Source organism: Giraffa tippelskirchi, chromosome 14 (genome assembly GCF_054371585.1).
Source record: "Giraffa tippelskirchi isolate mGirTip1 chromosome 14, T2T-mGirTip1v1.2.pri, whole genome shotgun sequence".
NCBI classification, from domain to species: Eukaryota; Metazoa; Chordata; class Mammalia; order Artiodactyla; family Giraffidae; genus Giraffa; species Giraffa tippelskirchi.
Genome location: NC_137288.1, coordinates 68,449,647 through 68,464,310, shown reverse-complemented (window position 1 = coordinate 68,464,310; position 14,664 = coordinate 68,449,647). Strand labels below are relative to the sequence as shown.

The window sequence follows — 14,664 nt, the reverse complement described above, 5'->3', positions numbered from 1 at the left end:
CTTCCCTAGTGGCTCAGGGGTAAAGACTCTGTCTGCGATGCAGGAGACCCAGGTTTGATACCTGGAGCCCCTGGAGGAGAACATCACAACCCACTCCAGTATTCTTGCCTAGAGAATCCCATGGACAGAGGAGCCTGGTGGGCTGCAGTTTGTAGGGTTGCACAGAGTCGGACACAACTGAAACGACTAAGCAGCAGCAGCAGCAGCGTAATTGAGGGCAGGCGCCCTGGAGTAAGACACACCAAGTTTGTTTTCTAGATCTGCCACCCACACCTGGAAACAATCAGATGTCCTGATTGCTACCCACTAATCTCACCAAGAGGAGAGTGAAAAAGTTGGCTTAAAACTCAACATTCAGAAAACTAAGATCATGGCATCTGGTCCCATCACTTCACGGCAAACAGAATGGGGAAACAGTGGAAACAGTGACGGACTTTATTTTGGGGGGCTCCGAAACCACTGCAGATGGTGATTGCAGCCGTGAAATTAAAAGACACTTGCTCCTTGGAAGAAAAGCTATGACCAACCTCGACAGCATATTAAAAAGCAGAGACATTACTTTGCCAACAAAGGTCCATCTAGTCAAAGCTATGGTTTTTCCAGTGGTCATGTATGGATGTGAGAGTTAGACTATAAAGAAAGCTGAGCACCGAAGAATTGATGCTTTTGAAGTGTGGTGTGGGAGAAGACTCTTGAGAGTCCCTTGGACTGTAAGGAGATCCAACCAGTCCATCCTAAAGGAGATCAGTCCTGAATATTCATTGGAAGGACTGATGCTGAAGCTGAAACTCCAATACTTTGGCCACCTGATGCGAAGAACTGACTCATTTGAAAAGACCCTGATGCTGGGAAAGACTGAAGGCAGGAGAAGGGAACGACAGAGGATTAGATGGTTGGATGGCATCACCAACTCAATGGACATGAGTTTGAGCAAGCTCCAGGAGCTGGTGATGGACAGGGAGGCCTGGCGTGCTGCAGTCCATGGGGTCGCAAAGAGTCGGACATGACTTAGCAGCTGAACTGAATCTCACCCAAATGCTAAGGGGGGCTTGCCAATCCTATACTTTCAAAATAGCAATAATTTACAAGGCTTGGTTCTATAAAATGCTGAAATAAGTTCTGACTTAAAAATGAGAGTTCAGTGTTGGCCGTCACTTAACTCGACAGGGCTCCACGTGGCAAACAACGAAACTCGTGTCGCTTCAGCAGTGCGGCCACAAGGTCAGCCCTTTGCCTCTGTATCCAGGCTGCCACACCTCTGAGAGGGTGGAATAACTCGTCCACTCTGGACTACTCCATAGATGTGCCTGTCCCTGGCTTCCAACGCTGGTGAGAAAAGATAAGCATGCTAGGTAAGTGGACATATTTTTTTCCAGGAAACATCTTTGCATTCTGGTCTAGAAGATCAATGGCAGCGTTTTCCCTTCTGAGCACAATAACATGCAGCCTTCTATGGGGAGGAGCTGGTCCACAACTTCCAAATTAACCAAAAAACAGTCGTACTGGAAAATGTTAGAAGCTACCATGTGAGACAGTGACAGAGGAAAAAAAAAAAGGCTTGTCCGCCCATTGTTCCCATGCTTGGTTATCACACTGACTCGTTCCCTTGGTGACTGCCGGCTGGAGCTCCCTACGGATGCCGTGGGGCCCACGGGCGGGGCGCCAGCGCACACCTGGCCCCTCCTGCTGCCCGGGCCTCCCCAGCACCCTGCTCCCGAGTGGCCCCCCCAGGGGCTCCGTGCACACTTGTTGAAAAAATAACTGAGCCTCACCTCAAGACTGGGAAGCCATTTAGAGACTTACGGGTGCGCACTTCACCTGGAACTCACCAACTGCTTTTTCTTTTGTTCTCTGCCCACACTTCTCCCCTCCCCTGGGTAAAGAGCAGCCAAGCCAAATATAGATCACGCACAAGCACAACAAAAGGGCGACTTCAGGATGACGCACGTGACACCCAGGCTGGGGTAAGTGCAGGAGGCCCGTAGCTCGGGGCTGGGGCTGGGTAGCTCTGGGCCAGGGAGGGGCTGGGGGTGCCCCACCCGTGAGCATGCCTCTGAGTCTCACCGTTGAGTCTGCGGGTCTCAGCCTTAAGCGGCTTATTGCCTAAGTAAGATGCTGGCTTCGTCATCAAAGCTCTGTGCTGTGTCATGCTCCAAATCTAATTTTCCCTGTAACATCCCTGCAACGGGTGATGCCCCATCTCCTGGGGTTTGCAGGTCCCTGGAAGTGACAGGGCCCCGTTTCGGTCTCATTCTCACACTCTCTCTGACAGTCATACTTTTTAGCTGACGTAATCGGCCTAGTCGTTAAATTCTTTATTTCCTTCAGAAACGGAGCTCCTCTCGCACGCACATGCACACACACAGAGGCAAAAATCACTGTGTGGACTCCCTGTGAATGAATAAAGAATTGAAAAAAAATTTTTAACTAGCTACTGAAATTGGGGAACATATTTTTCCCAGTCTGCTTAATCTCACCAATTAATTAAATATTGTCTTTGATGGCCATCCCCACTCAGCCCCATGCTTAAGGGTGGCTAAAGTATATATTTAAAAAGAAAATCAATCCAGTGGAAACAAGAATAAGAGGGGAAGAAACGATCAGCCTTTTAAAAAGAATCTGAGCTCCACAAAAACTGCAAAGTGTCAGCGAAAAAGAGGTCTCTAGCACAAAGACACTTAATAAATATTTGGTCAGGGACAGACTCAAGTAAGAAGACAAACTATTTTAAAGGAATGAACAAGGATACTCAATAGCCTTGTCGATGAGTTAAGATAGCCACACAAACGTATTACCAGACAGGTCAGTGTCCTTCAGACATACCACTCTCAAACCTCACATGCAATCACGCCCTTGAAAACCTCAACACAACAGGGCAAGAAAGAAAAAGTCGGAGACATTAAAATTCCTTAAAGCCCCCCACACTCTTTCCTCTAACAAAGCTGGAGACTCCTTGAGTCTCAAGCTTGTTTACATAGCGTGGCAGATCTTGGCCAAAATCAACTCACCAAGCCTGTTAATTGAGCTGCAGGTTCAGATCAAACCCCTGCCCTGGAAAACGTTCCCAAAGGTCCCAGCCCCAGGGCCACCCCCGACCTCTGCTCCGGAATCTGTGACCAGAAACCTTCCATGATGTGACGAGGTTTCCAGTCACTGGCCTGAGTCAGAGGCGCTTTATAATCACATGTGATCCCGTCACCTGCAGCGGGCGGATGAGTAACAGTGAATCGAGCAGGACAGCTCACATCACTGCAAGTGGTGATTTTTAAATGTGTTTCTATTCAACCCCAGTTACCCTACTAGAATCTATCGTCTCTGAGTTGCCACCTTAGTCTGGAGCGACACTTCTAACGGCCTCTGGGAGGTGATGCCGTCACGTGTCCATGTGCCATTCCAAACATTTCCACGGACGCCTCTGTTTTCCAGGAGGAGAAAACCAACCCTTGTCTTCAGGGCTGATGTCGACTGGGAGCTGGAATTTTCACCTTTTCCCCAGTAACTGCTTCTAAGATGAGTAAGCGGCTCACACTGGTCTCAGCTGAGAGTCCAGCTGGTGGTCAACCTGGGAAGATCTCGTGACTGATTTGGCTGATACGGTTTTGGCGACAACACTAAAGCAAGAAGGATTTTCTCTAAGATCTAGACCTCAGGCCTCAGAAACAAAGCTGCCTTTGACTCCAGGCGGGCAGCTGGGGGGGCTCGGTCAGGCGTGGCCCCCAAGTTCTGGCCAGCAGGTGTGATGGTGCCTGTGACCCGCCCCCACACTGGACACAGAGACCCAGGCCAAGCTGGGGGGGCGCACAGATACGGACCACGGGTGTGGCAAATGACCCTCTGTGGAATTCGGAGCAGCTGCAAACAGAGTGGAGATAGGTTTTGAAAACACCTGAGAAGCTGGGCTTCAGGCATCACCCTGGAGGTGAATGACCTCAGGAGCCCCTGGGATCCGAGGGGAGAGACCAGCCCCTGTTGAGAACGAGAAGTCCTTGGGCAGCGCGTGAAATCACCGCTAACTCAAAACACGTGAGGGAAGAAATCACAGGGAGGAACAGGCTTCCACCCAGGTGAGGGGAGTGACTTCACCTGAAAATCGATTTGGAAAAGCCCCCAGAGGTACAGGCTGACATATGAAACACTGTCTGGAAAAAATTCAGAAACGCAAAACATCCCTCGACCCCAGGGCAACCACCATAACCCCAAAGTCTTATCAACTGCCCCTAAGATACGGTCAGTAAGTAAGTACACAGGGCTCCCCACACCCACCAAACAAACCACTTTAGAATAAAATTCTTATATTCCTCGGGTAGCAAATTCCTATCATTCTGCTCCTGCCTTCATTTGCTATCTTTTCATTATACTCCATGGTAATAAAAGAATGTCCTAACAGTGTTTTTTAACATAGCTGTATATGTATACCTATGGCTGATTCATGTTGAGGTTTGACAGAAAACAACAAAATTCTGTAAAGCAATTATCTTTCAATTAAAAAATAAAAATAAAATGAAAAAAAAGAAAAAAACTCAACATTTAGTTGCAGCACAAGATTCCAAAAAATATAAAACAAAAACAAAACAAAGACTTGAAAAAAACAAAACAAAAAAACCACTGCCCATGAGAATCATTCCCACTGCTTTTCTCTGGTCCAAACAGAAAGCATTTCTTTTTCCTCTCTTCTTAATTTCACCATCGTCTTTCCCAAACTACCATGGGAATGAAAGGTCACCTTTTCTCCTCACAAATATTTAAAGAGGGTGGGGGAGGCTCTACTACACAAGCTCTTTAAATTCCCTCTTACAGTTTTAGTTGTTTGCAGTTTTAGTTGTTTACAAGTTTTAGTTGTTTACAGTTTTGGTTGTTTGCTTTTTTTTTTTGATGGGCACCATCTAACTCAAACATATGCAAATGTTGTACTTCACAATGTGAACTAAACAACTCAGCTTTGGCTACTGGCTCGGCTATTTCACTTGCTGGTACCTTTTTATCATCTTAAACAACATTTAATATTAGGAACACTTTTTTGAAAGTAACCTGGCTCGTTAATATAAAGGTGCAACCTGCACTCCAATTCATTTTAGCAACATACCGACATACATGAGCTGGTTAACAGTTTATGAATCATCATCAAATGAGACAGTAAAGAAACAAAACTCACGTGTTCATCATAACACATATCCATACATATGAGCAGTAGTGGTGGGAAAATAATGATAACAAAACCTCAAGGAAAAACTAGCTGAGTATGTTCTAGGCTTAACCGTTTGCTCTCTCCAACCAATAATAACAAGAATAATAATAATAAATGCATTTAAGATAAGTAATGTAAGTTAAATATTAATGAGAAGAAAGATTTTTTTCATTACCAACCAAAACTTCAGGTATAAACCATAAATCATTTCCTAAGCAAGCCATTTTACGACCTGAGATGTTATTTCATCTAAGGCCAAGTACCGCTTGTGTCTCCCTCTTCGCAGTGAGTTTCCTAAGCCAGCAATACTCAGAGAAAACAGAGATCCAAAACACAACAGGAAGAAAAACATAATTGTTTCCTCCCCAACCAGTGATTTCTAAATCAGAGAACAACATTCACAGAACTTCAATGATTGACATTAACCATTATTCTCCCCCCCCCAAAAAAAAGAGTATCCATCGTGTTCTCATCTTCGGAATAAAAAATGTACAGTTTTCTAAATAGCCAAAACAGAGATAAGAAAGCCAAGAGCAGAGAATCAGGAATATTCAGCCCACAATTCCTTTCAAGTTTCGTTTTTTGCCGTCATCCTGTCTATGCAGACATAGAACAAAACTGATCAACTACAAGGAACTCTGAAGAGCAAACACAAGTAATTTACAAAGGGAAATCTTGATGCTAGAATACTGCTATTGTTGTAAAAAGTACGGTACCAAACGCAAACTCCATGCCAACAGTAGATGCTATGCATTCACATAATAAAAGCAGACAGTGGTGTCTTTGTTCTTACCTATAATTGTCCTCAAGGTTCATGAAAAACAAGCCATCTCTCCTGCCAGGAAGCGTCTGGTGGGATGAGCGCTGCAGTCACCCAGCTGGGAGTCCGCCTCTACGACCCCTGGGCTCCCAGCCTTGGCCTCCCTGGTCCTCACACCTCTGCTGATCCTTGGGGACCACCGGCAAGTTTTTAACACAACTGAGGAAGAACGCCCCGAGCTGGCTACTTATACCGATGATTCACTTCAATGACAGCTAGAAAGAAATGCTTGTTGGTGGAAAAGGAGTCAAGTCAACTCCACCCCTACCGTAAGGATTAAGTAACTCCACCCAGCTCAGCAATTAGCTTCAACAGCCACTCGGTTCCACAATGTGAAGCTACCAGCAGCATCGCTTCTCCCACTGGCAGTTCTCAGAGGGTAGGGAGACAACTCAGGGCTCAACAAACAGGATGGGCAATAACCAGCGAACACACGGTTCTATGAATAACTGTAACCTGGGCTGAGCTGCCTGTTCGTTTAAAGCTGTATCCAAGTTTTCTGAGCGGACAGGCATACAGATCTGTCCCTCACCTTTTTTTTTTTTTTTAACATTTTCTTTCTTAAATTTTATTTTTATCTTTCTGTCATGCTGCACAGCATGGGGGATCTTAGTTCCCTGACCAGGGATTGAACCCACACTGCCTGCATTGGAAGCATGGAGTCTTAGCCACTGGACTACCAGGGAAGTCTCTGTCCTTCACCTTTTTACAATGACCTCGGTTTCTACCCAGTTTCTGTGTGGGAAGCCCCACAGGGGCAGGCTGACGGCACCGTCTGTGGATCTCCCCAGAGAGCTTAACTAAGTCTTGAAGTGGTGAAAGGGCCAGAATAAACATAACTATGATACAAACTACAGAGCTTCCCTGGTGGCTCAGATGGTAAAGAATCTGCCTGCCATCCAGGAGGCCTGGGTTCGATTCCTGGGTCGAGAAGATCCCCTGGAAGAGGAAATGGCAGCCCACTCCAGGATTCTTGCCTAGGGAATCCCATGGACAGAGGAGCCTGGTGGGCTACAGTCTGTGGGGTCGCAAAGAGTCGGACATGACTGAGCAGCTAACACACCCGTGATACAAACTACAACACCAAACAGAACTGACAGGCTGGGGGGATCTGGTGTCATATGAGACAGACCACAGCTCTTCAAACCCACCATCTCTGGTGTGCAGGCCCATTTTTGGGTGAACCCACAGGGTGCCCCTCGATATAGGTCAAGGGCACTGAGTGAGGCCAGCAGAGCCCAGCAGGATCCTCGTCAACACTGTGCGCTGTTTAAGTGGCAGCTACAGTTCACCCACCTGCCTACCCTCCACTGAACCCCCACGGCCAAGACAGACACACGCTCTCTCCTTGGCTTGTGTGCCCAGTCACGTCTGACTCTTTGTGGCCCCACGGACTGTAGCCCACCAGGCTTGTCTGCCCTCGGAGTTTTCCAGGCAAGGATACTGGAGTGGGTTCCCATTTCCTACCTTGGCTTGTGACTGGCACCCAATGACAGCTTTCTGCTCTTGCTTGAAGCAAGTCAACCCCAGCAGGGGAGGCTGCGACAGGAAGTGCCCCCAGTTGTGGCAAAAAGCTAGCCTTCCACATGAACTCAAATGTTCCTGGTATGCCAGCAGAGAAACTATAATGTAGACTTCACGTTTCCCACAGGTGCCGGAAGATGGGGATTCCCACAGGTGCTGGGTCAATAAAATTGATCACCAGGGGAGCCAGTGACCTCTAGTGGCTGGGAGGATCACTGAAGGCTTGCTGGAGAAAGTCCGCACTGGGTTACTACCACACACCCTGGCCCCAAACACATCCTCAGAGAGGCAGGCCGACAGGTAGCACCTTCTACTTTCTAAACAAGAAGAGAAATAGCCCCCAATTTTTAATACTGAGCACGTGAGGACACATAAATGCTGAACAGCATACTTTAAGAGCAGGAATTCTATCTTCTTAATGGTATCCACAATTATAAAATTAAGCTGTTTTACAGAAAGAGACACAGATTTAGACAGCAAACTCACCGTTGCTGGGGGGTAAGGGGCAGTTAGGGAGTTTGGGATGGACAGGGACAGGCTGCTCTGTTTGAAATGGATAACCAACAAGGACCTCCTGTACAGCGCAGGGAACCCTGCTCGATGTGACGTGGCAGGGGGTGAGAGAGGAGTTTGTGAAAGAATGGATACGTGTATATGTATGGCTGAGTCTCTTCACAGTTCACCTGAAACTATCAGACCATGCTTAATCAGCTATACCCCAGTACAAAATAAAAAAGTTCAAAAAAAATAAAGCTGTTTCACATTCACGCAATGACTGGAAGGTTTAAAAAAAAACAAAAACCACAATATACTATACGAAATTATACCGAAACGAGTTGAGTAACTATTTGCCTGATGCCTTAAAGATAAAAGGCACCTAAACTCCCTTGGATGAAATATTATCCAACTGTTAGGGGCTGAGTCACCTTCCCTCCCCAAATGCTAATGTTCAAGTCCTAACCCCAGTTCTCAGAAAGTGACTTGTTTTGAGATGGAGGCTGTAAAAAGACAACGGAACTAACAAGAAGTTGCTGATCCAGTGGGACTGGTACCTTTCTACGAGGAAATTTGGACGGACAGGTACAGCGGGAAGACAATGTGAAAGGAAGGGAGGAGACAGGGTGGCTGTCCACAAGCCGAAGGGAGAGAGCTCAGGGGAAACTAGACCGCTGACACTTTGAGCTCAGGCCTTTAGCTGCTAGATGTTGAGACAAGTAATTTCTGTTGTTTAAGCCACTCAGTCTATGGCACTTTCTTATGGCAGCCTGAGCAAACTAATACTCTAGTTAAATGGTGATTTCATTCCAAGTATTAATATACCAAAAAATGAAGGCAGAATTCAGATTTCTGATTAACAGTCATTCTCTCCCAAATACTTCCTTTGAGTGTTTACTCTCTCCTTGTCCATTGAGGTTCTGCCTTGAAAAAAAATGCATGAGAAAAACCTTATCCTGGAGGAAGAGGGTAAAACACCTACAAACCTTTCCAAGTCCACTTCTGCCACCTCCATTTACAGTCAGGCTTACTGACCAAGGGGTCTCGGGCCACATCTTACCCCCCAGCTGAAAATCAGCTTCTGCCCAACCTCCACTAAAAGTGCATCCAAACCTAATAAATGACAATCTTAGGACTCAGTTAAGAACTGTTAACAATGGAAGAAATGCTAGCAGTCTTTTTAGTTCAAGTCCCTCTGTCTACAGAAGGAAATTAGGACCCAAGCAGAAGGGCACCAGGATCTCAGAAATAAACGCTAAAGCAGATTCAACCCCGACACACAGTCCTAATCCAGTAGTTACAGCCCTGCTCCTGCTACACTATTAAGTGATAGCCTGAAATGATCAAATCTCTCCAGTCTCACAAAGAAAAACTGCTGCTCCATGGAGCAGCTGCAGTAAAGAGACAAAGATACAGACACTGGATGATGGATGGAGTATGGCTAAGGTCAGGGACTAAGTCTACCGGCTTTCTTAACCTGGGCTCCACCAACATTTGGGGTCAGGTAATTCTCTGTCACTGAAAGCTGCTCTGTGCGTTGCAGGATGTTTAACAGCATCCTTGGCCTCTACCCTTTAGACAAAAGTTATCCCCAGGTGTGAGAGCCAAAAATAGCTCCAGATATGGCCAAGTGTCCCCTGGGTGGCAAAAACATCCCTAGTTGAGAACCACTGGCTTAAAAGGACAGAACTAGGACTTCCTTGGAGGTCCAGTGGTCAGGACTCTATGCTTCCAATGCAAGGGGCGATCCGTGGTTGAGGAACTAAGATTCCACACGCCAAGTGGCGCAGCCAAAATATTTTTTAGATAAATCAAAGGACAGAATTCCATGCAGAGCAAAGAAGTTGGTGGCAGTGGAGAAGCAGGGGGAAGTTGTTTCTGAGGGGATACAGGAGAAAAAAGGACTGATGCTGTGGTGGATGCGCCAGGAAGAAGGCGGAGGGGAGGCAGTGTGTAGCAGTGTCCCCAACTGAGGGTCTGTTTTGTTTTTTCCAGAGAAGGAGAAGACAGGGTCATAGGGTGCGGAGATCAGAGACGGAGTCAGGAATATCCAAGTCTTGGGCCACGGGAGAGCAGAAACAGAGCAGAGATGAGTCAAAGATGTCTCAGGAAAGATAAGACCATAAACAGAGTGGCCCCAGCAAGCACAAAACTTCCATGTTCCTCCTGCGAGTCGGAGGATCCAGGAAGGGGGTGGGGAGGCTGGTTGGGTGAATGTAATCGGAGCTCCTCAAGGGGTACAGACACAGTGCCAAGGACATGCCGCAGCTTCCAAGGTCATTGTGGTCAGCGGTAGCACAGATCAACCTAGTCACTGATGCCAAAAACAAGGAAACACGCTAGAATCTGTTGCAATAAAATAAATAAGAGATGAAGAAAGCCTAAAGGAGATACCCCTGAGAAGGAAAGAAAGAGCCTGTTGACAATCCAGAGGGCTAAATACTCATACCCTCTGACTTGATTCCAATCCAAGGAATCTTTTCCAAGGAAACAATCAGGTGTGTAAGTTGAGTGTCAAGAAGTTCATTACAAAAAAAAAACCAAAAAACTGAGCAACCTCAATGTCCAACCATAGAGAAAATAAATCACAGCTATAAGCTCACGTTCTCAAGGAATATTTTAAAACATGGGGAAACATTCACAGTATAATGTTTAAAAATGTAAGCTATAAAACTATACATGACATAGCCCAATTTAGAAACTGTACATATTTACAGGTATACACTTTTTAAGCACCCGAGTCAGTCTCTACCAAGGCAATAACAGTCATTATGAAATTTCCAAGGTTAAAAAACAAATCATAAGAAAACGGGGTGACTGTCCTGGAGAAGCTAGCACAACAGAAAGAGTGATCAGAGAGGGAAGGAGGGACCCTGGAGCTGAGAGACACCTGAGTCAAGGGCTGTATAACAGTGAAAAAGGAGTGTGCTGAGCAAATGCAGGCCTCCCTGGATTAGGTGAAGAGGAAGGTGCTGGTGTCTTAAGACAGATACATGAGTTTCACAGTGTTGGCAGAATGCAGTTAGCAAAGGGGGTGGAAGAGACAGGAGCCTTCCTTGGAATTCCCCAGAGTCCTTACTGGCAGGACGAGGCCGCAGGAGGCACACCTGTGAATGAGCAGGTGTGGGTCTACCAGAAGTCTGCCAAGAGGAAACGCTGCTTCTGTCCTTGGGGTTTATTTTTCTATATTTAAATTTTGAAGTATATTAAAAACTTCATGGCAATTCTTTAATTCTCTATTATTCACACAATTAAATGCACAACCTTCATATGGCACCTAGTAGCACTTCTGATATATGTATGGAAAACCCGGATGAACTTTTAGGCCAACCCTATACATAAAAAGTAACTAAATTTTAAGTTCAAATGAGCAAAAAGAATTTTTTAAAACTATGGAGGCTGACTTCCTTCAAAACAAAATCTTACTAAGAACAGAAAATTTGAACTTCAGAGTAGCATTCCAAAGACTTTTTGGTGTTTCTATTTTACTTGCTTTTGGTTTTAATCTTAGCAAGATTTGTCAATTACCAAGATCATCGAGAGATTTTTTTTTCCCTTAAAAGCCAGTGTAAACACACCCATACTCTGCAGTCTTTAAAAAAAAACTTCTAAAAATATTACACATTTTCATCAAATGTTTACTGCTGTAAGGCAATTATCCTCCAGTAAAAAGTAAATACATTAGAAATGTTTATCATAAGATATTTGTTAAAAAGCTTGATTCTAAACAACATTATAGCATAATTCCAAATATATAAACAGCTTCCATATACATATATAAATACGGCAAAGGACAAGAAGGAAATAACATTGCAACCAACCTCTCTCTGGCTATTCAGATTACAGGTGAATTTTGCTTTTCACTTAATCTTTTCCAGTGTCTACTTCCTTTATACTTAGGAAAAAAAGAATTACTTAAAAATGGCTAGGAATATACTATCACTTATTTATGAAGAATGAGTAACCAAATGAAGAATCCACATGCTGGGAGAGAAAGAAAATACCAAGTGTCTGTTCTGTTCAAATCCAGCCACAGTCAGAAGAGAAACTGGGGCACGTGGAGGGGGAGGAATAAATTGAACCAAACAAGGACGACATGACACAGGCAGAAACCTTTACATAACACAGGCAAGGTTTGCTGACTGTAACACAGTCGTGAATTTCCTCACAAGGTCTTCAATCGAATCCTCCTAACTTGGGTTAGCCTTTTCTTCCAAAAAAGCCTTACAAAAAATGATGAGGTGGGGTTCTATGCTTCGCAGTAGTTAATGCAATCAAGTCACCAGTGACTTGATTGAAACATCTAAATAGAAAACTGTCTCATCAAGTAGGGGAAAAGGTCTCTTGAATCATTAAACGTCACTCAGGAAACATCATATCCTGCATCTACGCTGTTCAAGGCATTGGCCAGGACCCAGTGGTTTGTATCCTCAAAGCATTTATAACCGGACAAGCTCACAGACACGGTTGCCCAATTTATGAAGTTCTTGTGTTCCTAATGTTACTCAAGGAACAGGGCAGCTCCTCAAAGAACCCGAACACATTTTGCATGGAAGAAATATCTTGTTCTTGGTGTTACGGTCCTTTAATGTAAAGACCATCTCAATGCAAATGACTCCCCCAAAGGCCCATCCGACCCCACTCTCTCTCCTGAGCTCCAGTCTCATTTACCATCATCTCCTTGAAGCGTCCACATGGAGACCCATGAGCTGCTGATTCTGCCTCCACATCTGTTCCCAGCTAACCCTCACACCTCAGTGGTCGCCAGCTGGCCAGTTCCCCAAGCTGGAACTTCCTCAACTCTGTTCTTCTCTGTATCCCTCACACATCCAGTCCATCAGGAGGCCCTACGGACTCAATGGCAAAACAAAACAAAACAAAGACACCAGCCGTCCCCTTCTCCCCATCCTGATGTTAGCGACCGCCCAGGTGTTTCAGCCGTCCTCTTTCAGAACACAGGCTACTGCAACACCTCCAAACCGGCCTTGAGGGAGGGCCACTCTCACCTGCGACAGCGGTCACACCAAGCCACCACCCTGGCTGGCTGGCAGCTCTCTCTGCTAGCTTTCCGCTACCTTAGGCATAAAATGCAAATTCTTCATGGTGGCCCTCACAGCCCTCAAGAGCCACGACTCCTGTCTGCTCCACTCCTCTCCGAAGCCCCACTGGCCATAACCTCTCCGTCAATCCTGGAAAAAACTCAGGTCTGCGTGAGCTCTTGCACCCACCGGCTGTGCCTCCTTCCGAAGGCTCTCCCCCAGATCGTCGGGTGGGCTCTCCTCTTCTGATTGAGGTCAGGGTTTTTATGCTGAAGGGAGCATCAGCTGGTACCACAATTTGGGAAAGCAAACTGGTAACATGTTCCAAAGGATTTAAATCCTGATATTTTTTAATTCAGTAGTTCCATTTCCAGGGAGGTACAGAACTGAACACAACTTAAAATTTCTTAAAACTGCACCTTTTCTTTCTTATATGAGAACAAGACAGAAATGATTAAGAGACTGTACCCTGAGAAAAATGAAATGCTGTATATCACATGTGGGAATTTTAAGTGACAAAAAAACAGGCTATGAAAGTCTACTTACATTCTGAGGTTAATTATGCAAGCCTGGTGTGCTGCAGTCCATGCGGTCACAAGGAGTCTAACATGACTGAGTGACTGAACACAACAAATGTAAAAATACACATTCCCTACCAAAAGGAAAATGTCAAAATACTAAGAGTGATGTCCCTTCTGCTGTTGGTAGATTTTTCCTTCTAATTTCCTTTTCCTTCTAATGTTATGTGTGACTTTCACAATTACAAGGAGAGTACTCCTTACTTTTAACATAAAGAAATAATGCCACATAAACAGTTGTTAGCTCTTCAAGGAACCACAGAGAAGGCATGTTTAAAAGCACCATGTTAAAATGAAAAGCTTCTTGATAAGATATGCAATAATCCAAATAAGAAAAACAGGCATAACATATCACAGACATGGACTCAAACCTGGAGACGGCGTGCTCTTGTCATCTCTTCCACGTTCACGGGCAAATACTGAGAAACGGAGTCGGTTTCACGCGCGGCTGTTCTGCGCTTTTCCGCTTCTTACTCATCCTGCTCTCAGTTTCTCAGAGAAATGTCGTGCTAACCCTGCTTGTTCCCTGGTTGCATAATATGACAAGGTACGAGTAGTCCATGAAGCTAGCCATTTTTCAACCAACAGGCACTGGTATTTTCAGGATCTTGCCACTAAAATCTTACAATAAACATCCTTTTACAAATGCCTCTGTGTACAGACACTTTCATGTTTAGAAGACAGACAGGTAAGGCTGCTTAGGAGAAAGGAATATCACTGTTTCACTTTAATATGCACTGCCAGTCTGCTTTCCAAATAAAGCATGGTGATTCACATTTCCATCAGTATTATGAAAATACCACTTCTATTACATCCATGCTAGCAAGAAGTGTTATTCTCCTTTTTTTTTTTTTTTTAAAGCCAGTCTGATGAATTTAAAGTAATGTCTCACTGCTGTTTTAGCCTGCAATTCCCTAGCAAATATCAACTGCTTTTTGAAAGGTTTCCTGGCTTATCTGCATTTGCTCTCTGGGAATTGCATGTTTATATTTTTTGTCCATTCTCCCCAAGCTGTGTTTGTCT

At 45.0% G+C, this 14,664-nt stretch overlaps 1 protein-coding gene across 12 annotated transcripts in view; it reads right to left on the bottom strand.

Annotated features, from left to right (window-relative positions):
* The window catches only part of NEDD4L (NEDD4 like E3 ubiquitin protein ligase), a 429,120-nt gene that overhangs the window by 182,517 nt on the left and 231,939 nt on the right, over positions 1-14,664 (bottom strand). Inside the window, exon 1 of one of the 12 annotated variants that reach the window (XM_081562957.1) lies at positions 5,979-6,234. The exons of 10 other annotated variants lie outside the window; for them this stretch is intronic. In XM_081562957.1, coding sequence (XP_081419083.1) covers positions 5,979-6,001 — 23 coding nt within the window. In that variant the 5' untranslated portion in view covers positions 6,002-6,234. Of the gene's footprint in view, positions 1-5,978; positions 6,235-14,664 lie in introns of those variants that run through there. One more of the 12 variants, XM_081562955.1, reaches the window with a different exon arrangement.